This window comes from Dipodomys merriami, unplaced genomic scaffold (genome assembly GCF_024711535.1).
Source record: "Dipodomys merriami isolate MVZ:Mamm:240054 unplaced genomic scaffold, mDipMer1.0.p SCAF_9, whole genome shotgun sequence".
In the NCBI taxonomy this organism is placed as follows: Eukaryota; Metazoa; Chordata; class Mammalia; order Rodentia; family Heteromyidae; genus Dipodomys; species Dipodomys merriami.
In genome coordinates, this window is record NW_027206512.1 from 14,369,379 (window position 1) to 14,396,443 (window position 27,065).

The 27,065-nt window shown below is 40.2% G+C and overlaps 1 protein-coding gene across 4 annotated transcripts; it reads left to right on the plus strand.

Moving 5' to 3' along the window:
* Abraxas1 (abraxas 1, BRCA1 A complex subunit) lies at positions 1 to 26,886 on the plus strand. Of its 4 annotated transcripts, none has more exons than XM_070013170.1 (9): positions 1 to 109; positions 2,689 to 2,779; positions 7,086 to 7,122; positions 12,053 to 12,119; positions 14,542 to 14,735; positions 18,876 to 18,995; positions 19,717 to 19,762; positions 25,007 to 25,118; positions 26,204 to 26,886. In XM_070013170.1, exons 1-9 carry the CDS (start codon positions 23 to 25, stop codon positions 26,662 to 26,664), a joined length of 1,215 nt encoding a protein of 404 aa, XP_069869271.1. In that variant the 5' UTR covers positions 1 to 22; the 3' UTR covers positions 26,665 to 26,886. The 4 variants fall into 4 exon arrangements, with proteins under 4 accessions (XP_069869271.1, XP_069869270.1, XP_069869273.1 ...); XM_070013169.1 differs by having other exon boundaries at positions 19,717 to 19,801; positions 26,204 to 26,885; XM_070013172.1 differs by lacking the exons at positions 7,086 to 7,122; positions 12,053 to 12,119 and having other exon boundaries at positions 24 to 109; positions 19,717 to 19,801; positions 26,204 to 26,881.
* Positions 26,887 to 27,065: the final 179 nt, after the last annotated feature.

Sequence of the window (27,065 nt, forward strand, 5' to 3'; positions counted from 1 at the left end):
ACGCGGCGCGCGGCGCGGCGCTATGGAGGGCGAGAGCACGTCCGCCGTGCTGTCGGGCTTCATGTTCGGCGCGCTCGCCTTCCAGCACCTCAACACCCGTGCGGACACGGTGAGCGGGCGCGCGGCCTCCCTCCTCCTGGCTGGCCAGGCGCCCCGACGCCGCCGGGCTGCCTTCTGTGGGAGGATCGTCGTCGTTCCCGGAGTCTTCCCCCTGCCCTCTCCCCCCCCCCCCCCCCCCGCTGCGTCCCGGCTCCCTCCCCCTCCGTCCCGCTCCCTCCCCGTCCCCGCTCCCTTCCTCGGACTTCCGCCCCTTCCCTCCCGCCTTCCCCTCCCTTTCCCCGCCGCGGCTCCCCTCCGGTCTGAGCGCAGGGACAGCGGGCAGGACCCAGCGCCTTCCCGCGCAGGGCCCGGGCCGGCCGGCCAGCCGCTCCGTGCCAGGTCTCGTGGACCCTAGGCCTGATATGGGGTATCAGTGCACCTGACTCCTCCTTGTTCCAACTTTCTAAAGTACTGAGCCCACATTGGGTTCCTTTCCTATGGTCCGTTGTAACCAAACCTGCCCTCAGACGCTACGCTTGTATAAGTTTGGTTTGGTTTTTGTCGGTCGTGGGGCCTGAACTCTGGGCCTGAGCGCTGTCCCTCAGCTCTTCAGCTCAAGGCTAGCGCTCTACCACTTGAGCACAGCGCCACTTCCGGTTTTCTGGTGGTTTATTGGAGATAGGAGTCTCATGGAGCTTCCTGCCCAGGCAGGCCTTGAACCGAGATCCTCAGATCTCAGCCTCCTGAGTAGCTAGGATTACAGGCCTGAGCCACTGACACCCAGCTTGTGTATGTGTGCTTTTTTTTTTTTAAATGTTTTTTCATAGCATCAAATTTCCTGGCCACGTTAAAAATGAATGGTCTTTAAATTTCAGAGACGGTGCCTGAAACCTTGTGGAATTTAAAAAAAAAATCTACTGTAACACCTTAAGGAATATCTGGCAGTAAATACCAGTCACTTGAAAGATATTAGAAGCGTCTAAAATATATCTTCTTACTGTACCAAGAGTTTGTAGAGAATGCCTAATGATTTCTGTAATGTCTTCATTTTAACATAAAAAGTCTGGGTTATCGGAAGTCGGAGGAATGACCATTTTGAGCAATTTAGCATATTAAATTTCAATTACCTTACAAATTAACATGTAGTAAAGAACAGATTTATGACTATTTGAGATAATAGAGTATTTGTGGAAATTATTTTGGAATATCTGTAGTATAAAGATAAACAGGAGCGTTCTTAATTCCTCTGCCTTAAAGGATTAGCTCTTGGTAATTACATCTCCCTGGTGTTAAAAGAGACAAGTTTCTCCACTATTAGCTTCTGTCTTGAAAGACTAGTTCTCCTGAGAGTTGCATTTTCTTTGTCTCTGCTGCTTTTCCCAGTTTTTGAGTTTGGGAGTATCAAAATCAGGAACACTAGAGGGCAGTTCCTGATTCCTTCTTCCCCTCCCCTCCCCCCCCCATCCTATTAAAGATACTGTGGAAACATTGTTTTGTGCTTTTTGCTTCCATGAAATGGAGATGGGTACAGAATTAACTAATTTTAAATAAGACACAATCTCATTGCCAGACACCTTTGAGAGAAAATGGAATTCTCTGAAATGCAAATCAACACTCCTTTCTTAAAAGGGGTAGTATTTGCCTGCATTTTAAATCAATCAGGCGACTACTACCCCTTTTAAGAAAGCAGATTCAAACCTGTAATCCTAGCTACTCAGGAGGCTGAGATCTGAGGATCATGGTTTAAAGCCAAGACACTGGCATGTGAATCTCTTATCTCCAATTAACCACTCAAAAGCTAGAGGTGGTGCTGTGGCTCAAAGTGGTAGAGTGCTAGCTATCCTGAGCATAAGAGCTCAGGGACAGCACCCTGACCAACAAAATTAAGGAAAAAGCCCCACGACCAACAAAATTAAGGAAAAAAGCAGACTCAGAGATTGAATTCTAAATTGTTAATTTGCACATTATAAACAATTTTAAATCTGAAAACACAAATCATTGTTTCATTTTATAGCTTAGAAACGTCCCCTGACTCTTGTTTTGTCGGTCGAGGGGCTTGAACTCTGGGCCTGGGCACTGTCCCTTAGCTCTTCAGTTCAAGGCTAGCCCTCTGCCACTTGAGCCACAGTGCCACTTCTGGTTTTCTGGTGGTTTATTGGAGATAAAGAGTCTCTTTCCTGCCCAGGCTGGCATTGAACTACAATCCTCAGATCTCAGCCTCCTGAGTGTTATTACAGGTGTGAGCCACTAGGGCCTAGCATCATCCCCTGACTATTAAAAGCACTTTTTAAAATCAAGCCCCAGGGATGTCATATAGGATCTTTCATTACTAGAGGGCAGCCTTCTGCTCCAAGACAAGATGCTTTAGTATTTCCTCATAGGTTCTCTTGGCCCCTTAGGCCTGTTGTGCTAAGGGCTTCTAGCTCTGCCTAAATAATGATTGCCCCGCCCTTTAAAGTCAACTCTCACCCCTCCGGTTTCCTTTGCCAAATATCACAGTGGTATTTATGATATGCTAATTTTAACTATTTTCCTATGAAAGCACCTGTGCTGCTTAGATTGTAACTACCCAGAAAACATGTTAACAGGATGAGCAGTAATTCAATCAATGTGTTGTATTCCTTAGGCTGCTTATCTTTTTCCTCCTAGGAAGGTTTTCTCCTTGGGGAAATAAAAGGTGAAGCCAAGAATAGCATTACTGATTCCCAAATGGATGATGTTGAAGTTGTATATACAATTGGTAAGTCACTTCTGCATATTTGTGTATGAGCACACCAGTACTGCTGCTTGAACTCAGGGCCTCATACCTCCCCCTTGGCTTTTTCGCTCAAAACTGGTGCTCTCCCACTTGGCCCATACCTCCACTTCCAGCTTTTTGCTAGTTAATTGGAGATAAGAGTCTCATGGACTTTACTACCTAGGGTGCTTTCAGACTTTGGCTAGAAGAGATATACAGAGAGGGATATGCTAAAAGAGGTCAGCTTGGAACCTTCCTTTAAACCAGTCTGTCCTTGAACTATGATCTTACCATCTCCATCTCCAAGTCCATAGGATTACTGGTTGAAATGTGCCTGGCATAAATTGCTTGTGTGTATGTGTGTATGTGTGTGTTTGTGTATGCTGGCTTGGGCGTGTGCACATGCCAGCCCTGGGGGTTGAACTCAATGCCTGGACACTTTCTCTGAACTTTTTGGTCAGTCGTGGGGCTTGAGCTTGCTGTCCCTTAGCTCTTCAGCTCAAGCCTAATGCTCTACCACTGGAGCCACAGCGCCACTTCTGGATTTCTGGTGGTTATTGGAGGTAAGAGTCTCACTTGGACTTTTCTGCCTGGGCTGGCTTTGAACCGTGATCCTCATATCTCAGCCTCCTGAGTAGCTAGGATTACAGATGTGAGCCACTTATGCCAGGCTTTCCCTGAAATTTTTTGTTCAAGGCTAGAGCTCTATCACTGGTACCCCAGCTCTATTTCTTGCATTTTGGAGATTAATTGGAGATAAAAAAAAAGGCTCACAGACTTTCCTGCCCAGACTGGCTTCCAATTATGAACCTCAGATCTTAACCTCCTGAGTAGCTAGGATTATAGGTGTGAGCCACCAGCATCTGGCTAAGTTGCTATTTTTAAATGATTAAAATGGATGTACTAATTTTTTGTTTTTTGGCATCATGAGGCTTGAACTCTGGGTTGGGCGCTGTTCCTCAGCTCTTCAGCTCAAGGCAAGCACTCTACCACTTGAGCCACAGCGCCACTTCCAGTTTTCTGAGTGGTTTATTGGAAATAAGAGTCTAATGGACTTTCCTGCCCAGGCTGGCTTTGAACCTCAATCCTCAGATCTCAGCCTCCTGAGTAGCTATGATTATAGGCGTGAGCCACTGGCACCCAGCTACATGTACTAATTTTTAAGTCAGAATTTAAAAGGACATACTGTACTCATTTTCAGTTAGAATTATATATTGTGTATAATAATGTAAGACATAGCAGTTAAGATTGTTGGTGGAATTAGGAAACAGCTGCAGCAGCTATTCTTTTAGGGAAAAAGGTTCAGAAGCATTAAAATACATAGGGAATTTTACGATTAACATAGAAGTTTGTTCTAAGCACATACTTTAAAAATTGCTTTTTAAAATTTTGGTAGTTGTACAAAGGAGTTTCAGTTCAACAAGTCAGATTCTATAAGAATAGTGAATCTAAGCATATATATATAATTTTTAAACAAATATACTTGGTAATATACTTGATAAAAAGTTTGGCATCATGGTATACATATTATGACTTATTTTCCTAAGTTAACTAATCTTAGTACCATTTTTCATAATGGCACTGTATTCTACATTGGCCTTCCTGTGATTTCAGTAAGCCATTAAATTATAGTCAGTTAAGTATCATAAGTTATTCTACAGGAATATCTTTGTACATAATATTTTCTCTTTTATCTTCCTTTTTCATTGAGACAAGAGGGTCTCTGTAATTAGAGGCTGCCCTCTAATTACTAGGTTAAAGCAATTCTTCTATGTCAGCCTTCTAAACAGTTGGGACTATGGGCATGCATCACTGCACCTGGTAGGGTATGAACTTTTTTTTTTTTTTTTTTTTGCCAGTTTTGCAGCTTTGAATTCAGGGCCTGGGTACTATCCTTGATCTTCTTTTGATCAAGGCTAGTACTCTACCACTAGAGCCACCGTGCCACTTCCGGCTTCTCTGTTTATGTGCTACTGAGGAATCAAAACAGGGCTTCATGCATGCTAGACAAGGACTCTACCACTAAGCCACATTCCAGGGTATAAACATTTTTTTGTTTTTGTTTTTATTTTGGTTGGTCATGGGGCTTGAACTGAGGGCCTAGGCACTGTTCCAAGCTCTTTTGCTCAAGGCTAGTGCTCTACCACTTTGATCCACAGCACCACTTCTGGTTTTTGAGTGGTTAACTGGAGATAGGAGTCTCATGGGGACTTTTCTGCCTAGGCCAGCTTGGAACTGTGGTCCTCAGATCTCAGCCTCCTGAGTAGCTAGGATTACAGGCATCAGTCACCAGCACCGGGCTCTTAAGGTTTTTTTATATACATCAGTATATCGATTTCTGAAAAGACTGCATCGATTTATACATAATATGTCATATCTTGTTTGCTACTTTACAAAATTAAAAATAGAAATATATATAATAGAGAATTAAAAATTTCACTTTGATTAGTGGCAGTATCGACCACTGTTGGTAGCAAGAATTGGTATAAATGCATACATTTCTATATAGACAGAAGTACTTCATTGGTGCAGAAGAGAATGAGTATGGATAGTCTGAAATTCTTTGCTTGTTTTTGTCTGTTGTGGGGCCTGAGCTCTGGGCCCAGGTGCTGTTTATGTTTTTGAGTGTGTATCTGAAACCACATTCCTATAGGTAACCTAGCTGATAGTCGTTTAAGAAAGTTAAGGCATTTCAGGTTCCTCTACAGAACATAAAACATTACCTTGGTAAGTGGGAAAAAGGCATGCTCATTGTTTAGGGTTTTTTTTTTTTGTTTGTATTGCTTGGGATGGAACCTAGGACCTCTATACTGCACTACATTCCTAGTCCTTAACTTGCATTGCTCATGCTTTTTCTTTCTTTTTCCTTTTTTCTTTCCTATCTTTTTCTTTGAAAAAGCCTTGCTTGGCTTGTTTTACTTTGCCTTTTTTGGGGGTGGGGACTGGGGAGGGGGGCAGTACTAGCACATGCCAGGCAAGTGCTCTACCACTTGAGCCACATTCCCAGCCTTCTGTTATACTCTGTATTTATACTATTTTGTTTTAAGTGTCTTGTAATAACATAAATTAAGGAAATTGGCCTTTTAGGATATGTGTTATACATAAGTTCATATAGTTTTTGTTGATTTTTTTTTTTTGGCAGTAATGGGTTTTGAATTCAGGGCCTCATACTTGCTAGGCAAGTTCTCTACCACTGAGCTACATCTCTACCCTCATATATTTTTGATGTGGTCTTTTGTTCTTTTGGTGCTTTGAGTTGAACTTAGGGCCTTATGCGTGTTAAGTACAACACTACCACTCACCCTTTTTGTTTGCAATTTTACTTTTTCTCACTTTTAGACACATGGCGCATTCCTTACCAGCAGCTAGAATTAACTTGCCACCAAAGAATATATTTTGAGCAGTTTAAGAAAATATTTCTTGAGGAAATACATTGTATTAGGCAGCAGTACTAAGCTTTATAGTATTTGGTCATATTGTTTAAAAATGTTCAATTGTATGTCACTAAACATTCCCTTGCTTTAGCTCATGAGATTTTCATCATTTTTAGACATGTTTGGAATGTACAGATTTTACTTTAGTGTAATATAACCCCTTTCCCTACCCTCCTCCTGAAGCTTGCTCAGTTTTTTTTGTTTTTGTTTTTGTTTTTGGGTGCGGTCGTGGGCCTGAACTCTGGGCCTGGGTCCTGTTCCTCAGCTCTTCAGCTCAAGTGCTCTACCACTTGAGCCACAGCGCCACTTCCGACTTTTTTTTTTCTGCTGATGTGGTGCTGAGGAATCGAACCCAGGGCCTCATGCATGCAAGGCAAGCACTCTACCACTGAGCCACCTTCCCAGCCCGCTTGTTTAGTTTTATGGTGCTCTACCATTTGAGTCATGCTTCCAGACAAGTTTTTGCTAGCTAACTGGAAATAAGAATCTCCCTGATTTGTCTTCCTTTGGCTGGCTTTGAACATTAGCCTTTTGAGTAAGTAGGATTACAGGTGCCCAGCTGTAATACTGCTTTTGGCAGAGAATAAAACAACTTTTAGGAGATATTGTTGTTTTTTCTTGTTTCATTCCATCAGTAGTGAACACTGACAAAACCTTTATGAAACAGCTACTAGAAAAAATTAAAAAGCCTTTCAACAGATACTTTCAACAGTTGATCAACTTTAGAGCATAACTCTTTAGAAGTAAATGAAAATATAGCTAAATTTACTTGAAGATTATATAGTTCATGGCAGCATTTTAATTAGCAAGAAGTAAATGCTCACTGCTAATCAAATGATTATTAATGTACTCATAACAAAATCCTTTATTTTTAGACATTCAGAAATATATTCCATGCAACCGGCTTTTTAGGTGAGTAAAGTATTCATACAAGCAAGTAAAGTACCCATTGTAAAAAATGAAGTATGTTTTCCAAGTTAACAAAATATCTTAGTTACCAATTGTACATGAAGGTTATTTTTTAATAACTGATGATTCACATTTGCATTTCTGTAGTTGTCTCCATTAGGTATATGAATTGTATTAGTCTCTACGGCCCTTCTCAAGAATCAGCTTATTTTGAAGATTGCTTTTCCTTCTCAGCTGCTATCAGCTCATATTATGAGCCCAGTGGGTGACTTGCTCTCATACAGCAATAGCAGACTTTTTGTTCCTAGCTTTTCATTCCACTGTATTTTTAGCATATATTCCCTACTTACACTTTTCTGGCCCTGGGGCTTGAACTAAGGCCCTGAGCATTTTCTCTGAGCTTTTAGGCTCAAAGCTAGCACTTTACTACTTGAGCCACAGCTCTACTTCTGGCTTAAAAAAAAAAAATCACAAACCTTTTTATTTTGTTTTTGAGATAGGATCTTACTAAATTTACCCAGATGTACTTCATACTCTTGATCTTCCTGTCTTTGTCTCTCTCTTTTTTTTTTATTGTCAAGGTAATGTACAGAGGAGTTTCAGTTACATAAGGAGTACATTTCTTTTTTTTTTTTTTGGTCGGTCGTGGGGCTTGAACTCTGGGCCTGGGCGCTGTCCCTCAGCTCTTCAGCTCAAGGCGAGTGCTCTACCACTTGAGCTACAGCGCCACTTCCGGTTTTCTGGTGGTTTATTTGAGATAGGAGTCTCACAGTCTTTCCTGCCCGGGCTGGCTTTGAACTGCGATCCTCAGATCTCAGCCTCCTGAGTAGCTAGGATTACAGGCGTTAGCCACCAGCGCCCAGCTTAAGGAGTACATTTCTTGTCAGCCTTGTTACCCCTTCCCTCAATTTTAAATCTTTCATCTTTTACTTATGGTTTTCATAGTAGTTAGTTGGTGATAAAGAGTCTCATAGGCTTCCTGCCTGAGCTGGCTTCTAACTGTGATCCTCAGATCTCAGTCTCTTTAGTAGCTAGGATTACAGGCATGAGCCATCAGCTCCAGGCTCCTAGTTATACTTTTTAGTGTTATCGCCTATCTGTTGACTAGCTATATTCTTTAGCCTGTTCTTTACACATTTAACCCTACAGATAGTACTGAAATTGTTAGCTTCAACATACTGTACTTTTAACTTTTTTGTGTGTGCCAGTCCTAGGGCTTGTACTCAGAGCCTAGGTGCTGTCCCTGAGATTTTTTACTAAGTCATGCCTCTACTTTGAGTTTTTTGGTGGTTAAGTGGAGATAATAGTCTTACAGACTTTCCTACCTTGGCTGGCTTCGAGCCATGATCCTCAAATCTCCTCCTAAGTAGCTAGGATTACAGGCATAAGCCACCAGTGCCTGGCTATTTTTAACTTCTTATTAAGGTATAACATACATATAGAGAAAACACAAATCAATTTTAAGAAAGGAAAGCAAAACAGGTAACCCATTGTATGACATGATAATACAGAAATGCCTTATGATTTACCTAAACCACACAAAAATCATTATCTTATAGTCACATTGTGTATATAAGTCTAAGGCTGCTGCACAGGGTCAAGATACGAAAGATTTATGTTGAAGGTATGGCAGGAAAAAGAACTTAATATGATCTTAATCTGATGTATCAGACAAAGTTACACTTATAGTCCCTGAATATCAGCTGACACAAAAGTATCTACTGAATGAAGAATTCTTAGTGGATACTCATACAAAGGACTTCCTTGAGGGACCAGCAAAGGACTAAGAGGGAGAGTAAGAAGTGAGTCAGTGTCTTTGGGCAAGTACATTAGTAATTAGATAAATTTAGTAAGAGTCTTAGAGCTGCAGAAAGCATCTAATCTAGACTTTTAAAAAGTTGGGTTTGTTTTTGTACCAGTCATGGGGCTTAAACTCAGGGCCTTATACTCAGTTGGATTTTTCACCCAACACTGGCACTTAACCACTTGAGCTAAACCTCCATGTTCAGCTTTTGAGTGGTTAACTGAAGACAAGACACATCCTAGAGAGGATGTGTCTGTTCAAGCTGGCTTCAAACTTTGATTATAGCATCCTGGGTAGCTAGGATTACAGGTAGAAACCACTAGTTTTCAGCTGTTTGTTCAGTTGGACAGGGTCTAGCTGTTATGTAGCTTGGGCTCACTTCAAGCTCATAATTCTCTTGCTTCAGCTTCCCAAGTGTTGGAATCATTGGTGTGGCAACACCAAACCCAGTTTGTGTGTGTGTGTATATATATATATATATATATATATATATATATATATATATATATATATATATATATGCTTATGTATATACTTATATATATTTTATATATAAAATATTTATTTTTGTGCCAATTTTGGGGCTTGAACTCGGGGCCTTTTGCTCAAGGCTAGCATTCTACCACCTGAGCCACAGTTCCACTTCCAGCTTTTTGGTAGTTAATTCTAGGTAAGAGCCTCAGACTTCCCTCTCCAGGCTGGCTTTGACCATAATCCTCAGCTCTCAGACTCCTGGGTAGTTAGGATAACAAGCATGGACTACTGGCGCATGGCTATTTATTTATTTCTATATAAAAATCCTACTACCTTTAGTTCCTCCAGAAACTTGACAATCAGTACTCTCACAGATATAGTTTAGTCTATGACCCCTACACACTTTTTTCCCCAAGGAAATAAAACTGAAAAAAAAATCACTGGGCTGGGAAGGTGGCTCAGTGGTAGAGCGCTTGCCTTGCATGCATGAGGCCCTGGGTTCAATTCCTCAGCACCACATAAGCAAAAAGAAAAAAAGCTGGAAGTGGCACTGTGGCTCAAGTGGCAGAGTGCTAGCCCTGAGCTGAAGAGCTGAGGGACAGCACCCAGGCCCAGAGTTCAGGCCCCACAACAGGCCCCCCCCCCAAAAAAAAAAATCACTGCAACAAATAAATCCCTCCCCAAATGCCCCCTGCCCTCCCCCAAAATGAGGAAGCACCAATCAATTGGTTAGGACAATAAGAGCTTCTACTATGTTGCTTTTGTGTTCCAGAAAGCTGCTCTCTGCTGCTGCTTTAGAGATCTCTATCCCTGTCCTTGTCAGCTCCAGCTCCTCCTTTTTGATTGTGACCTTTGCCAGTTCCTTCTCCTGCTCCTCTTTGGCTTTCTGCTTCCAGAACAGTCTATCTTAAAACGATGCACATAGCTGTTTCAATATTGGAGCTCTAGATATCATTCTTGTCAGCATGGTGGGTGACCAGTTCTAGGTCCACAGTGCCACTGTCATGTTTCCTGGGCTTCTCAGGAGACCACTCTAGGCTGCTGGTCTCCAACTCCATTGTCATGTAGATCTTACCAGGCCACCAGAAAATCTGGTTTACACACTTTTTTTTTTCTTTTGTCTGTCATGGGGCCTGAACTCTGGGCCTGGACTCTGTCCCTCAGCTTTTCAGCTCAAGGCTATAGCGCTCTACCATTTGAGCTACAGTGCCACTTCTGGCTTTTTCTGCTTATGTGGTGCTGAGGAATCGAACCCAGTGCCTCATGCATGTGAGGCAAGCATTCTACCACTGAGCCACCTTTCCAGCATTTATACACTCTTGTACACCAATTTGAGAAGCCCAGAAGTAGGTTATCCTAGCAGGGTAGTTACAGGCTCATGCCTGTAATCCTAGGTACTCAAAGAATCTCAGTGGGAAGACAGCCTTAGAAGACAAAACCCACAAGACTCTTACCTCCAATTAAATAGCAAAATGTCAGAAGTGAATGTGTGGCTTAAATGGTAGAATACTAGCCAGGTGCAAAAAAAGCCAAGTTAGGACTTGAAGCCAAGTTCAGGTCCCCCCCCCCCTTTTTTTTTTTTTTTAGAAAAAGGTAAACCATGCTAGAGAATATAGTTTAGAATTATAATTTAGGAACTATAAATGGGTAAATAGGGGGTAATCTGTTTGATCAGATAAACACTATGTTTTTTAAGTTTTTATCGTGATGTACAGAGAGGCTGCAGTTACATAGGTCAGGTAAAGAGTACATTTCTTTTTGGACAATGTCAACCCTTTCCTTGCTCTCTCCCAGTAAACACTATGTTTTTAATGAAAACAACTACTGTTAATTCCTTGTAGTTAAAAAGTAAAAGCATTCACTATTAGAACATAGGTCATTGGCTTCATATATTTTCAGTAAACAGTTTAGAATTGTCAGCATATTCTTGTCAAAATAATTACTGTTTATATAGGATTTTGCCTTACATTTTACCAACATAGACAAATAAATACTGTTAGTCTTTATGTCTAAAGGAAGGAAATATTTACAGTTCATGGCATGGGATGGGAAGGGAAAGATGTTAGAAGTAAATGCTTTAGAATCTTTTACAATTATCTTCTTGGTCTTCTTATACCTTGGGACATTCCAACTACAGAACAAAGGCCCCCAAACTAAATCAAAATATGTTCCCTTCTGCCTCCTCCAAAATAGTCTTTTAAAATACAGCTTTGGAAATTTGTAGTAAGTAAGTTACCTTTTAGTTACTGGACTTTAGTAGCCATTATACATTCTTTCATAGGTGTTAATATTATAAAAATAAAAATATTTAATAAGCTGAATGAATTATGAACTGTCTATATTAAATTACTTTCCAATACTCTTATTTAATGGGTAGTTTATTGTTTTTGGTTTAGGTTAAAAGAAAGTGTGATGCACAAACTCACTTGAAGTTTCTCCACTCTTGTTCATTGTTTATGGATCTTGTGTTTCTACCATTTTAAGTCTTATATTTTATGAACTTTCTCTACTATTTATTTTAGGACTTCATCTGACAGATAAGGTACAGATCTTGGTTGGGCAGTTTGGGTTAGGAGTTAACTTAAACTGAAAATGATAATAAAATTATTCAGATACCTAGCTTATCTGAAATGTCTCTAATTTTGACCTTTGTAGCTTCTACAATTCTGTAGGTGAAGTAAATGAGCACTCACTGAAGAAAATATTTTCAAGTACAAAAAAGGTATTTCCTAGTTTACCTTTTCCTTGTTGGTGTTGTATGCATTATTTTGGGGCTCCTAAAAATATACTACTTTGACAAAACTTTTAGGCAGTATTTGTCTTCATGTTGACAATGAAAGCTAATAAGAAAAAGCCTGTTCTTCCCAGATATTCACAAAGGTTTCTCTGAAAACAAATCTACTCATTAACACTGTGAATCTTGGACTGGAGGTGTGGCTCAAGTTGTAATTTCAGCCATGAACAAGAAAGCCAAGAGTGCAAGCTTCTGAGTTCAAGCCTCAGTACTGACAAAAGAAAAAAAAAAAAAAACATAGTTCTTGACTTTATTTGCTCCCTGATCACCTAATTAACACCAGTCTCTTTCTCTTGTATTGTCCAAACTATTCTTGAACTTCTGGCCTTAAGTGTTCCTCCTTCTTCAAGCCTTCCAATTAGCTTGGACTTCAGGTGTGCATCACCAACCCTGGCTTTGAAATTACTGGTTTTTATAACTGCAGGGACAGTTTTCTATACAGCTATACAGCTATAATATATACTGTTTAGTTTCCTGTACAGTACAGTTTTCTATACTTTAATTCCTCCACAGAATATTTGATGTTTAGCTAAAAGTTTTTGAATATTTAAATATTTTGTACAGTTTGACTTTTTTCCTTTTTAAAAACTTTTGTATCTCTGATTTGAGAATAAAATACAGTAAAATGTTTCTTTGAGTCACTGGGTATGATGACACATATCTGTAATCCTAGTTACTCAGGAGGCTAGGACAGGAGGACTGCAAGTTTGAGGGTAGCCTGGGCAATTTAACAGGACAGGGTCTTGTTCACACCTGCAATCCTGCCTACTCAGGAGGATGAGATCTGAGAACTGATGTTTGAAGCCAGCCTGGGCAGACAAATTCTTGAGATTCTTATCTCCACAATTAATTAGCAAAAAGCCAAAAGTGGAGGCATGGTACAAGTGGCATCTATTGAGTGGAAAAAGCCAAACAAGAACTGTTTAAACCCAAGTACTGGGGTGCATGGACACACATACACAGTACTGGGATATGGCTTTATACATGGATACACACACACACACACTCTCTCTCTCTCTCTCTCTCTCTCTCTCTCTCTCTCTCTCTCTCTCTCTCTCTCTCTCTCTACTGGGATATGGCTTTATAGTTGAGTACTTGCCTAGCATGCAGAAGGACTTGGGTTCAATCCATAGTACCATTTTTTAATGTTTCTTTAAAAAAAATCTTCTGTTAAAAAGTGGTTGTTGGATTTTTTAAAAACAATTATATTTGAATATTTTTTTTGTTTTAGTTTTGTGCTTGTCCTAAGGCTTGAGCTTATGGCCTGGGCACTATTCCTGAGCATTTTTGCTCAAAGCTAGTGCTCCATCACTTGAGCCATAGCTCCACTTGTGGCATTTTGGTGGTTAAATGGACATGATAGTCTCATGGCTTTTCCTGCCTGGGCTGGCTTTGAACCATTATCGTCAGATGTCAGCTTCCTGAGTTGCTAGGATTACAAGGATGAGCCATCATCACCCAGCTTTGGGATATTTTTTTTTAAGTGCACCTGTAAAAATGTTGAGCTTTAAAAAGAACAGAAATAATTGTTCTGTTTTGTTTTTTAAGCAGTCTTACTATACAGTCCAGGCTACACTCAAACTCACAGTTCTGCCTCATTTAGCTTCTTAAGTGCTGGGGGTTGCAGGTACAGAAGCACTTGAAATGTACAAATACAAAGTTTAGTTGTTCAATCTATCATAGATTTCTATGAATTAAAGTATTTTTCTGTGTTAGATTTACTGAGTTTTTAGTAATGAGAATTATTTTTCTGATTTAAGAACAGCTTAGTAATAGTTGTTTTTTTTAGCACATTACCTTTAACAAAACCCTTTCCTGTGATTATGAAACCAAATCAGCTTATTTAACAAACCTCCAGGGAGTGATGCCTATTAAGCAAAACACTGGCATGACTATTACTTTCTTGTAAATTTTTACTAAAAATGAAGAGTGCATGACAGCAAATGCCATAAAGGAACTAGAGTAAGTCAAAAATTTCTTCTTTTGAAACTTTTCTCTATATAAATCAAAATGGCAGCCTTTTAACTGCATAGAAAGTAAGTATAAGTTTGTTTGCAAACTTTACAAAGGTAAGTATAAAATTAAGTATAGTTTTTGTTCACTACATGTCCAAAACCTTTCCAATTTAAGAAAGCCATTTTAGTACATCAGGTTTTACCTTTTGTTTGTTTTTGTCTTGCTATATAGTCTAAGCTGCCTTGTTTTAGTCTCCAAAATGAGTGCTGGAATTACAGGCATATTGCATAATTCTTGGCTCATGACTGTCAATTTTATTGCTAAGTTATAAGACATATAATAATAACTAACCACTGGAATTGAGATACCTAATTTTTTCTGTATTTTCTTTCAGAATATGGTAGGTTGGTACAAATTTCGTCGCCATTCAGATCAGATCATGACATTTAGAGAGAGACTACTTCACAAAAGCCTACAGAAGCACTTTCCAAGCCAAGAACTTATTTTTCTGCTGTTAACGTCAAGTACAGTAACAGAAAGCTGTTCTACTCATAAGCTGGAGTATGCCTTATATAAACCTCAAAAAGGGTAAATGTTGGTTGATCACTGGCAATTTTAAACCAGTAGGAAAAAATATATATACCTAATAAATTTTGCATCTTACCATGTGTTTTTATATAGTGTTGTGTTAGGTTGTCACAATAATGCTGTGGTAGGTCATAAAATGTGTTAACTGTAGATCAGAAAATGAAGGTCAGCCAGGGAAATTGGCTTTGATTACTGTTTTTTTTTTTTTAAGAGTCCCTTGATTTGTATTTATTCATATTCTATGCTGGTCATTGCTTTTTAGTCATTTAGTCAACAAATAATTTTTAAGTATTAAATATTCCTCATCTTCCAGAACTAAAGTAATCATTATTTCTTTCATTATTATTATTAGTAGTAGTAGTAGTATTACTATTATTTTTATTTCTTTTTTTGGGGGGGTAATGAGTACATTTTTTTAAAATTTTATTTGTGAACATACTGTACAGAGGGGTTACAATTACATGGGCAGGATAATGCGTACATTTCTTACCAAGCATTGCAGCCTCCTCCTTTGTTTACCTTTCACATCCCTTCCCAGCCTTGATTACTGTTTACTAGAAAAAATGTTTCTTGTTTGTTGATAAGGATAGATTTTAAAACTTAAGCCTATGAACTTCATTGAGAAACTTTATATTCTATATAATCTCAATAAAGAAGCAAGGCAGTTTTTGAGGTGTACCAAAATAAGTCTAGAAGGGAAATCATTTAACTACTTTTTTTTTTAACGATATAAGAATTAATGTTAATGAGCTGGGTGCTGTGGCTCATACCTGTAATCCTAGCTGCTTGAAAGGCTGAGATTGAGGATCTTGGCTCAAAGCCAGCCCAGGCAGGAAAGACTGTGAAACTCTTATTTCCAATTAATTAAACACATATGAAAGTAGAGCTGTGGCTTAAGTGGTACAGCACTAGCCTTGAGCAAAAAAGTTCAGGGGGCAGTGTCCAGGCCCTGACTTTAAGCACTAGGATTGTCACACACATGTACACATACACACACACACAAACACACACACACACAGAGAGAAAGGAAAGTAAGGGTATCATCAGTCAAGAGTAATTTTACTCACCTCCTCAATAAAAAAAGTTACCCCCCCATAAAAAGAGTAATTTCATTGTTCATACTAGGTAAAACAGATTTCAACCATAAAACCTTAAGATTTAACATTCCTTATCCAAAATGCTCAGGATCAGATGTGGTCACATTTTGGAATATTTATAGACATAATGAGACATCTTGAGGATGGGGCCCAAGTCCAAATAAAAAGTTCCTTTGTACTTCATATATGTAAGTCTGAAAGTAACTTTATACAATGTTTTTGTTTGTATACCTTTTGTTTTGTTAGTTTTTTGAGACTGTCTCCCCATTACCCAGTCGGCCCTTGAATTTGAGGTCTTCCTGATTCAGCTTCTAGTGTTGAGATTATAGACATAGACAACTATACATACTTGCACATATGTTGTGACCAACGTGTCACATTAACTCAGTGGGGAATTTTCCTTTTTTTTTTGGTGTTTTTTTTTTTTAAGTGATAGAAAACTTTCTTGAAAAGAATACACTTTAAAATCTTGGGACAGCTGGCCGCCTGTGGCTCATGCCTGTTAATCCTAGCTACTCAGGAGGCTGAGATCTGAGGATCACGGTTTAAAGCCAGCCAGGGGAAGAAAGGCTGTGAGACTTATCTCCAACCACCAGAAAACTGGAAGTGGTGCGGTGGCTCAAGTGGTAGAGGCTTGCTTGAGCTGAAGAGCTGAGGGACAGTGCCCAGGCCCAGGGTTAAAGCTCCACGACCAAAAAGCAAACAAAAAACCAAGAATCTCTTGGGTTTCTGTACCTGAGCTGGCTTCAAACAAGGATTCTGATTTCAGCCTCCCTGAATAGCTAGAATTATAGGTGTGAAATACCCGCACCTGGCTTCACATTTTTATTGAAATGTAAGGGATTTAATCGTGTTAAATCCCTCCCCAGGACCAGCCCATGGGCTAGTCACTGTCCAGAGGTTGGGGAAAGTTTATTGAATTATAATTGACTGTTAGCATAGCTTTGTGGTCTGAGTAAGTTAAAGATCTATTGTTATTTTGACCCACTTTAGGCTGGATTTAAGCCATTTTTCCTTAAGGTGAGTGGTGTACTCCATGAAAACTATCTTGTGAGATTCCATCACTTTGGTGGGTGATAAACATTGGTCATCTGTGAGATAGAAAACTTAATTACAGTGTTTTTTCTCAGATAACCTTGCAACCTCTCTCTCCATCTTAAGTTCCTTTTGCATTTCTACAGCATGACTACCTGCTATCTATCATTCTTGGTAGGGGTCATGGGATCCCAGATCATAGATGATGAGTAGTGTAGAAGGAGACTGTAACCAGCCGTAGTTGTGTCTGAAAAGGAAGAGTCCGTTTTCTTTTCTTTTTCTTTCTTTTTTTTTTTGCCAGTCTGGAGCTTGAACTCAGGGCCAGGGCACTGACTTTGAGCCTCTCTGTGCTCACAGCTAGCACTCTACCTCTTGAGCCACAGCACCACTTCAGCTTTTTCTGTTTATGTAATACTGAGGAATTGAACCCAGGGCTTCATACATGGTAGGCAAGCACTCTACTGCTAAGCCACATTCCCAGTCAGCTTTGTTCTATATAGTCCAGGCTGATCTGGAACTTATATCTTTCTGCCTTGGCCACCCAAGGAATTTTCTACTTGTGCTGATGCTCAAAAAATTCAGATTTTTTTTTCCCCAAGTGATATCCATGCTTGTAATTGCAGCTACTTGGAAGACAGATGCAGGAGAATTACAGGTTGAGGCCAACCCAGGGGAAAAAAAGCTAAGGAGAATAGATACTGAAAAAAAAAAAAGTGGTGGTGTGGTACATGCCCATAATTCTAGCGATACTTAGGAGCATAAGTAAAAGAATCACAATCCAAGGCCAGCCTTGGGCAAAAAAAGTATTAGACTGTATCTGAAAAATAACTAAAAGCAAAAGGTTATGGAGGTATAGTTTAAGGGCTACAGTATTTGCCTAGCAAGCACAAGGCCCTGAGTTCAAACTCCAGCATACCAAAAGGTAGTTTGGGTTTGGTTTTGTTTTTTCCTTTCAGAGTTTTTTTCAGTACTGAAAGTAGAACCCAGACGTTTGCACATAGCAAGCAAGCACTTTACTACTGAGCTTCATCCAATCCAATTTCTTTATTTTTTAATTTTTATTTTTTTGGTCCGTTCGTGGGGCCTGAACTCTGGGCCTGGACACTGTCCCTCAGCTCTTCAGCTCAAGGCTAGTGCTTGCTCTACCACTTGAGCCACAGCACCACTTCTGGTTTTATGGTGATTTATTGGAGATGAGTCTTGTAGACTTTCCTGCATGGGCTAGCTTTGAACCATAGTCCTCAGATCTCAGCCTCCTTAGAGTAGCTAGGATTACAGGCGTGAGCCACCATCGCCCGGCTCACTTTTGTTATACTATACATACTTCACAACTTATCCCCTTTCATCTTCCTTCCTCCCTCCAGTCACGGGGCTTGAGTTCAGGGCCTGAATACTGTCCTGAGCATTTTTTGCTCAAGGCTAGTGCTTTACCACTTTGAGCCACAGTTCCACTTCTGGTTTTCAGGTGGTTAATTGGAGATAAGTCTTACAGACTTTCCTGCCCCAACCTTAGATCTCAGCCTCCTGAGTAGCTAGGCACGAGCTACCAGTGCCTGACTACTTTACAACTTTTAAAAACTAGTTGCTTCACAAGGAGAATTACAAAATGTCATGTCAAAGCAAGCTTTACAATGTCGGTGTGGGGGGGGGGGTATGATTGGGTGGGGGGAAGGGGGGAGGCTGGGAAGGGAGGTGAAGGGTAAACAAAGGAGGAGGCTGCAATGCTTGGTAAGAAATGTATCCTGCCAATGTAATTGTAACCCCTCTGTACAGTATGTTCTCAAATAAAATAAAATAAAATTAGAAAAAAAATAATAAAAAAAATTAAAAAAAAGAAATGTAAAAAAAAAAACTAGTTGCTTCAAGCTGCCTCAAATTAGGAAATTCTGTCTTGGTACATAATAAGGAGCGGGTTTTTCTGTTTAATTGTACAGGGGAAAAGTAGTGTATTCTGATAGATAGTATGCTATTCTATTTAAATTTACATTTAAAAATTTTATGTTGTCAGACTTTTTTATAGGATACCCTTAGTGGTTGCCAATCTGGGCATGTCTGAACAAACAGGTTATAAAACTGTATCTGGTTCCTGTATGTCCACTGGTTTTCACAGAGCGGTAAAGGCACACAGGTAATATTCCTTTGAAATTAATTTCCTTATTACACAAACAAGAATGAAAATAAAAGGAAAGTTGGTGTGTGTGTGTGTGTGTGTGTGTGTGTGTGTTTATGTGTTTATGCCATCCAGGGGCTTGAATTCAGGGCCTACGCAGTGTGTGTGTGTGTGTGTGTGTGTGTGTGTGTGTGTGTGTGTGTGTGTGTGTGTGTGTGTGTGTGTGTGTGTGTGTGTGTGTGTGTGTGTGTGTGTGTGTGTGTGTGTGTGTGTGTGTGTGTGTGTGTGTGTGTGTGTGTGTTGAATTCAGGGCCTACGCAGTGTGAGTGTGTGTGTGTGTGTGTGTGTGTGTGTGTGTGTGTGTGTGTGTGTTGAATTCAGGGCCTACGCAGTGTGTGTGTGTGTGTGTGTGTGTGTGTGTGTGTGTGTGTGTGTGTGTGTGTGTGTGTGTTTATGTGTTTATGCCATCCAGGGGCTTGAATTCAGGGCCTACGCACTGTCCCCGAGCTTATTTTGCTTGAGGTTGGCACTCTGCCATTTGAGCCCCAGCTTTACTCGTGGCTTTCTGGTGGTAAAATGAAGATAAAGAGTCTCAAGGACCTTCCTGCCCACCTAGCTTACGAAAGCTGACTATATGAACACATTACTCAAACTACACTATTTTTTTTTACCACCTCTATACTTCTTGTATTTGTCCACTGTAAATTCTGTATACTTAAGGAAGTTGTATTTTTTACAGTTCTGAATTTTTTGAAGAAGATGGATCTTTAAAGGAGGTACATAAGGTAAATAAAATGTATAATTCACTACAAGAAGAATTAAAGGTAAGTTAAAGTCAAGTATTTAAAGACCACTTTTAGCATTCATATTAAATTGTTCACTCTGACATCAGATTTAATTGTATTGTATCACTTCATCTGTTGAAGTAGACTGAAATCTTAACGTACAACCAAACTTTAATGTTATCCTAGCTACTCACAAGGCTGAGATTTGGAAGATTGAGGTTTAAAGCTAACCTGGGCAAGAAAGTTTGCTAAACTATCTCCAAACTAACCAGAAAAAAAGAAGGGCCAGAGGTAAGGCTCAAGTGGCAGTGCCAGCCTAGCAAGGTTCAGGGCCTGAGTTCAAACTTCAATACTGTTCTCTACCCCAAAGAAAAGTTTAATCTTGTTCTCATTCTTGACTTCAGACAGTCCTTCAGGTTGTCACTTTTATTTCAGGGTCTAGGCTGAAGGAGCAGTCCTTACTTGGGACATGTTTTTGTGGCAAATGGGGAAAAAGGAAGATGATGGCAATTCTTAAACTTTAGCTGAGAACTGTCCTTTCCTCTTATTGGCCAGAATCTATCATATAACAGGGATACATAATCTTTTTACAAGATGAAGAAGGAAATAAATATTGAACACAACTTCTTCAGTATTACAGTCTCATGTACCAGCGCAAGTCCTTTGAGAAGTAACATCAAGAGCCAGAAGTTCAGCAGCTGCATTGGACCTTTATAGGACAAAGCAGAGGGACTAACAAAAGACAGGAAGATTGAATGCATGTTTAACCTCTGAGAAAGAAGAGGTTAGCAATAGCCTCAGAATTCAGTACCATTCCAAGATTGTTCATTAGGCTCCATGATCAAACAGAGTTGCCCCAGAGTTGTTGTCCAAACATAGATTTACACTGATGCCCCTTCTGTGTTTAGTCATTGGTAATAACAGACCATGGTCTAAAAGCAAACACAATGGTGAGTGTTCAAAGCTGGGAGTGCCAGTTTGATAGCTACAGTATATTTTCATAGCCACCAAACTTAGCACTAGAGTATGCTAACAAAAAAATGAGTTCATACATCACTAATATTACTTTCTATTTTATTATAATAAATTTTAGAAGATAGAAATAACTGAACCTCACCCCCCATTTGGGTGCTTAAATTCACGACCTTGCACTTTTTTTTTTTTTGAGGGGGGGTCCGGTCGTGGGGCCTGAACTCTGGGCCTGGGCGCTGTCCCTCAGCTCTTCAGCTCAAGGCTAGCACTCTACCACTTGAGCCACAGCGCCACTTCTGGCTTTTTTCTTTTTGCTTATGTGGTGCTGAGGAATCGAACCCAGGGCCTCGTGCATGCAAGGCAAGCACTCTACCACTGAGCCGCCTTCCTAGCCCAATGACCTTGCACTTCTGAGGCTGTCCAAAATACCACCTGAAACCCTGTTTCTCAATGGATTTTTAGATAGAGCCAAGCTACCCAGCCAGGTGCACACTTGAGCTAAGAATTACCTACTTTTTAGGCTTCCCATTATTGCTGGAATCCCAGGTGTGCTCCCCTTTGTCCACTTTGCCTCCATGCAGACAGTCTTGAAGACTTTTGCTAGAGATGGCCTAGTACCTTGATAATCCCAATCTGAGATTAGGATGACAATTGCACACCACTGGGCCTGGTTATAGGTTGAGAAGGGGTCTTATGAAAGGGCTGGCCTCAAACCACAATTCTTCTGTTTTCAGCCTTTCCAGTAGGAATCTCACCTTTTTAAAGTTAATATTTTCACTTTGCCTTATTTTTATTTTACCCTAAAGAAAAAAAGATTTTATTATTTATTTATTGCCAGTCCTGGGGCTTGAATTCAGGGCTGGGCACTGTCCCTGAGCTTCTTTTGCTCAAAGCTAGCACTCTATCACTAGAGCCACAACACCACTTCCGGCCTTTTCTGTTTATATGGTACCGATGATTCGAACCCAGGGCAAGCACTCTACCACTAGGCCACATTCCCAGCTCTCTGTATACATATTTTGACATACAGTCATGGCAGCATAAATTTGTGACATGATTTTTAAAAATTCGATGTACTATTGTGGATTTTTATGTTGCCCCATACTAAATTAATGTAATATATGCGTGTGTGTATATATTTGGTTTTTTTAACAAGTGGTACTTGACTTTGAACTTAAGACTTATGCTTGCTTAGGTTGCTTACTAAGCTGGTGCTGTACCATTTAAAAAATTATTAAGTTGTTTGTACAATTCCATGGCAGGTTATGAGTATAATACTTCTTGCTCAGTGTCACCTTGGTGCTCTACAAGTCATGCATCCATCCTGGCTTTTTACTGATTAACTATAGACATAGAGAGTATCTTGGACCTTTCTGCTTGGGCTTTGAACTTTAATCTTCCAGATCTCAACGTTCTTTTGTTTGTTTTTTTGCCAGTCCAGTGCCACTTCTGGCTTTTTCTGTTTATGTGGTACTGAGGAATCGAACCCAGGGCTTCATGCATGCTAGGCAAGCACTCTACAACTGAGCCACATTCCCAGCCCCAATCTCAGCATTCTAAGTAGCTAATTCCAGGTGTGAACTACCAGTACTTACCTAGCTTTTAATGTAATATTCCTCTCCTGGAGTATGAGCTGAGGGTCTGGTACTTGTTAGGCTGGTGCTTTATCCCTTGAGCCACAACCTCTGGCCTAGCTTTTTTGTTCCTTAGTTGAGCTGGATACTGTCCCTGAGCTCTTTTGCTCAAGTCCACTGCTTTACCACTTTGGGCCACAGTGCCACTGCCAATTTTCTGGTGGTTAGTTGTAGATAAGTCTATGAACTTTGCTGCGAAGGTTGGCTTTGAACTGTGATCATCAGATCTCAGCCTTCTGAGTAGCTAGGATTACAGCACCCAGCATCAGCCCAGCTTTTTGATGGTTGTTTTGGATACCCAGCCGCCCTTGAATGGCAATCGTCTGTCATGACTATTTTGAATGGGAAGATATTCTAAAAAATATCCACAGAAACTAACCATAACTTTTGCAGTCCTAGGGCCTAAACTCAGGGCCTGGGTTCTTGAACCTGAGCATTTTCACTAAGGCTAGCACTCTACCACTTGAGCTACAGGTTTACTTATGGCTTTTGATAATTAATTGGAAATAAGAGTGTCACAGACTTTCCTGCCTAGCTGGCTTCAAACCACAATTCTCAGAGCTCAGCCTCCTTAGTGGACAGGATTAGCAGTGTAAGTCACCATCACTCAAATTACTTTAAGGGCCAGTTTGTTTTTCCAAACTAATTTCTCTTCTTTTTTTTTGTATTTGTTAGCAGACAAATAATTATAAAGATATATATGCCAGGCACTGGTGGCTCACACCTGAAATCCTAGCTACTCAGGAGGCTGAGATCTGAGGATCCCAGTTCGAAGCCAGCCCAGGTAGAAAAGTCCCCATAAGACTCTGATCTCCAGCCAGGCGCCGGTGGCTCATGCCTATAATCCTAGTTACTCAGGAGGCAGAAATCTGAGGATAGCAGTTTAAAGCCAGCCCAGGCAGGAACATCTGTGAGACTCTTATCTCTCCAATTAACCACCAGAAAACTAGAAGTGGCACTGTAGCTCAAGTGGTAGAGTGCTAGCTTTGACAGCACCCAGGCCTAGAGTTCAAGACCCACAACTGATTAAAAAAAAAAAAAAAAAGACTCCAATTAACCACTCAAAAAGTGGCGCTGTGGCTAAAGCACTAGAGCGCAAGTCTTGAGCAAAAGAAGTTAAGGGACAGCACCCAGGCTGAGTTATAGCCCCAAAACCAACAAAAATGATAATAAATAAATAATAAATAACACTATTTTTCATCCAACCTCATATAAACAACCATAAGTATAAAATAAAATAAAAAATTATGAAAAATATATGTACCTATATTTGTTACTGGCTAGAGAGAATGGGAACATGGACATTGGTGTAAGACTTTAGGAAGTAAGACAAGGAAAGGAATAAATCTGGAAAAACAAAGATTCCAGGGATCTTATTTTTAGTATGTAGTTTTTACATCTTCTTTAAGTAAACTTTTCTGGAAGCCTCACTCAAATACTGCAATTGTCTGATTGATCATTCTCTTACAGGAATGAAAATCCTTCATTGTTTCCTTTTATAGAAGTAAAATAGTCACCTGTTTTTGTTATGCTTTTCAGTTTCCTGATGTAAAATGTGTGTATTATCTTTGCATCTCTATGTATATATGTATGTACGCACGTATGTATGTATTGATTATGGGGCTGGTAATTGAACCCAGAGCCCTTTTAGTGCTAGGAAGTCTATGGTAGCATAAAGTAGCATCCCCAGTCCAGAATTTATTTGAAGTGAATTTCATTTCTGATATCAAGGAAATAATTGATATGATGAAGCCACAAATAAATGGCAAGATAATATATCTGAAAAGTTTTTTATGTATGTCCATCATGGGACTTGAATTCTGGGCCTTGATGCTGTCCCTGAGCTCTTCTTTTCAAGGCTAGAGCTCACCACTTGAGCCATAGCTCAACTTCCAGTTTCCTGGTGATTAATTGGAGATAAGAGTCACGGACTTTCCTGCCCTGGCTGGCTTTGAACCCCAATCCTCAGATCTTCAGTAGCTAGGATTACAGATATGAGCCTCCGGCACCCAGCTCTAAAAAATTTTTATAATCTAATATAGTATGATAGTAGCATACAAGTTTGAGGTCTTTCCTTCAGAAAACAGTAGCTGGAAATGTGACTTAGTGGTAGAGGCTTGCCTAGCATGCATGAAGACCCAGGTTCAATTCCTCAGTACTACATCAACGGAAAAAACCAGAAGTAGCACTGTTGGCTTAAGTGGTAGAGTGCTAGCCTTGAGCACAGAGAAGCTCAGAGACACTGCACAGGCCCTGAGTTCAAGCCCTGGGAATGGAAAAAAAAAATCAGAAAACAGCAAAATGTTTATAAAGCCAGGTGCTGGTGGCTCATGCCTATAATCTTATCTACTTAGGAGGCTGAGATCTGAGGATCACCGTTCAAAGTCAACCTGGGCAGGAAAGTCCATGAGACTCTTATCTCCAATTAACCACCGGAAAACTGGAAGTGACGCTGTGGCTCAAGTGGTAGAATGCTCACTGAGCTGAAGAGCTCAGGGACAGGGCCTAAGCCCAGAGTTCAAGTCCTATGACCGAAAAAAATTATGAAAGGCAGATAGTATTTTACTGGGGATTTTATGTTATTTCTGAGTGTATTATCTTAACATGTCAGAATTTTATCTATGCCCTTATCTTGCAGTATGTATGCAATAACGTGGAACAAAGTGAGAAACAAATAGATAAACTCATAAATGAGATAAATAGATTAAAAGAAGAAATTGGAAAAAAGCAAGCACAGATGCAAGCATCAAGTAAGTAAAACCTGAATACATGACTCCATGGTGCCTTCCATGTCTCGTCGTCTTTCTTATGTTCAGTGAACCAGCCAACTGTGTGCATATATGTATTTGTCCACCTGGGGACTAAAAGGATCATGTTGTCAGTGCTTTTCACGTTCACTCAGTAGAGCAAGCAGCGTTTGTTCATATTATAGCACAAAATTTTAATTTCCTCTTAGAATCCTGTGGCAACCTGGGCATCAGTGGCTCACGCTTGTAATCCTAGCTATTAAGGAGGCTGAGATCTGAGGATCACGGCTCAAAGCCAGCAAGGGCACGAAAGTCTGTGAGACTCTTATCTCCAATAAACCACTAGAAAACTGGAAGTGGTGCTGTGGCTTAAGTGATAGAGCACTTGCCTTGAGCTGAAGAGCTGAGGACAGTGCCCAGGCCCAGAGTTCAAGCTCCATGAATAATAACAAAAAAAAGAGAATCCTGTGGCATACATATAAAAAGGAATGCAGGATGATGTCATTAATGCTCACTTTTTTTTGGGGGGGGGGGGCCGGTTGTGGGGCCTGAACTCTGGGCTTGGGCGTTGTCCCTCAGCTCTTCAGCTCAAGGCTAGCGCTCTACCACTTGAGCCACAGCGCCACTTCCGGCTTTTTTTCTTTTTGCTTATGTGGTGTTGAGGAATCAAACCCAGGGCCTCATGCATGCAAGGCAAGCACTCTACCACTGAGCCATCTTCCCAGCCCCATCATTATGCTCACTTTGAATAACTGGATATGCTTGTTGAAATCTTTTTGTGTTAAATGACATATAGCTAATTATAAAAACTTTGTGGAGGGCTGGGAAGGTGGATCAGTGGTAGAGCGCTTGCGTTGCATGACTGAGGCCCTGGGTTCGATTCCTCAGCACCATATAAGCAAAAAGAAAAAAGGCCGGAAGTGGCGCTGTGGCTCAAGTGGTAGAGCGCTAGCCTTGAGCTGAAGAGCTGAGGGACAGTGCCCAGGCCCAGAGTTCAGGCCCCACGACCGGACCCAAAAAATAAATAAATAAAAAATAAAAAAATAAAAACTTTGTGGAATGTTGAGCTGTTACTTTGTTTTGTTTAGGAGAGAAAACCCCAGAAGACCAGAGGGAGAACATTTTTCTTTATCAAGCTTTACGGACCTTTCTTCCAGATTGTGAACTTCTTCATTCTTGTATTATCTCCTTGACAAATGGGCAGATTTTTAAAAGCAGATGTAGTACTGACCACCAACTTCATGTGGTAGACAACCTGACCTTAATGGTTCCACACACTCCCACCCCTAGAGCTAGTCCAGTTAGCTCACCACAGGTGACTAAGCGGACAGCTGCTGCAGAGACAGATGGAAACCTAAAAAAGAGATCACGGCTGTTGGAGACAGAAAGCAAACTGTCAAAGACGGACACTGCAGAAAGCAAACTGTCAAAGACGGACACTGACAATGAGAACCAGGAAAGAAAATTCACATCCAGCAGCTCAGACACAGATGAAGACATTGAGAAAATGAAGGGCTATGAGGAATATCCTCAGTCTCCCACATTTTGATCCTGTTAATCTACAATCACATGTTTTTTTGATTAGCTGAATGAAGAAAGTTAAATGTTTATTTTTACTGCAGCCAGTAAAATTGCAGTAATACATGGAAAGCTTGTTTGTTTTTACTAAGAAGCTACTTGTAAATAGAAAAAGTTTTATTTTTACTATGTTCACTTCTTAAAGACGATCAACAATTTTTATAAAGTACTTTTAAAATACAAGATACCTCTTATCTATTTATTCATTCCTTTATTTTGGTGCTAGAGACTGAACCAGGACCTCATGGTCCTAGGCAAGTGTTCTATCACTAAGCTATGCTTCTATTCCAAGACACTTTTACTTTAAAAACACTTTTTATCTTTCTACAAGAGTGAGGAAAAAAATTACATGCATAAGTTTTTAAACTTGTT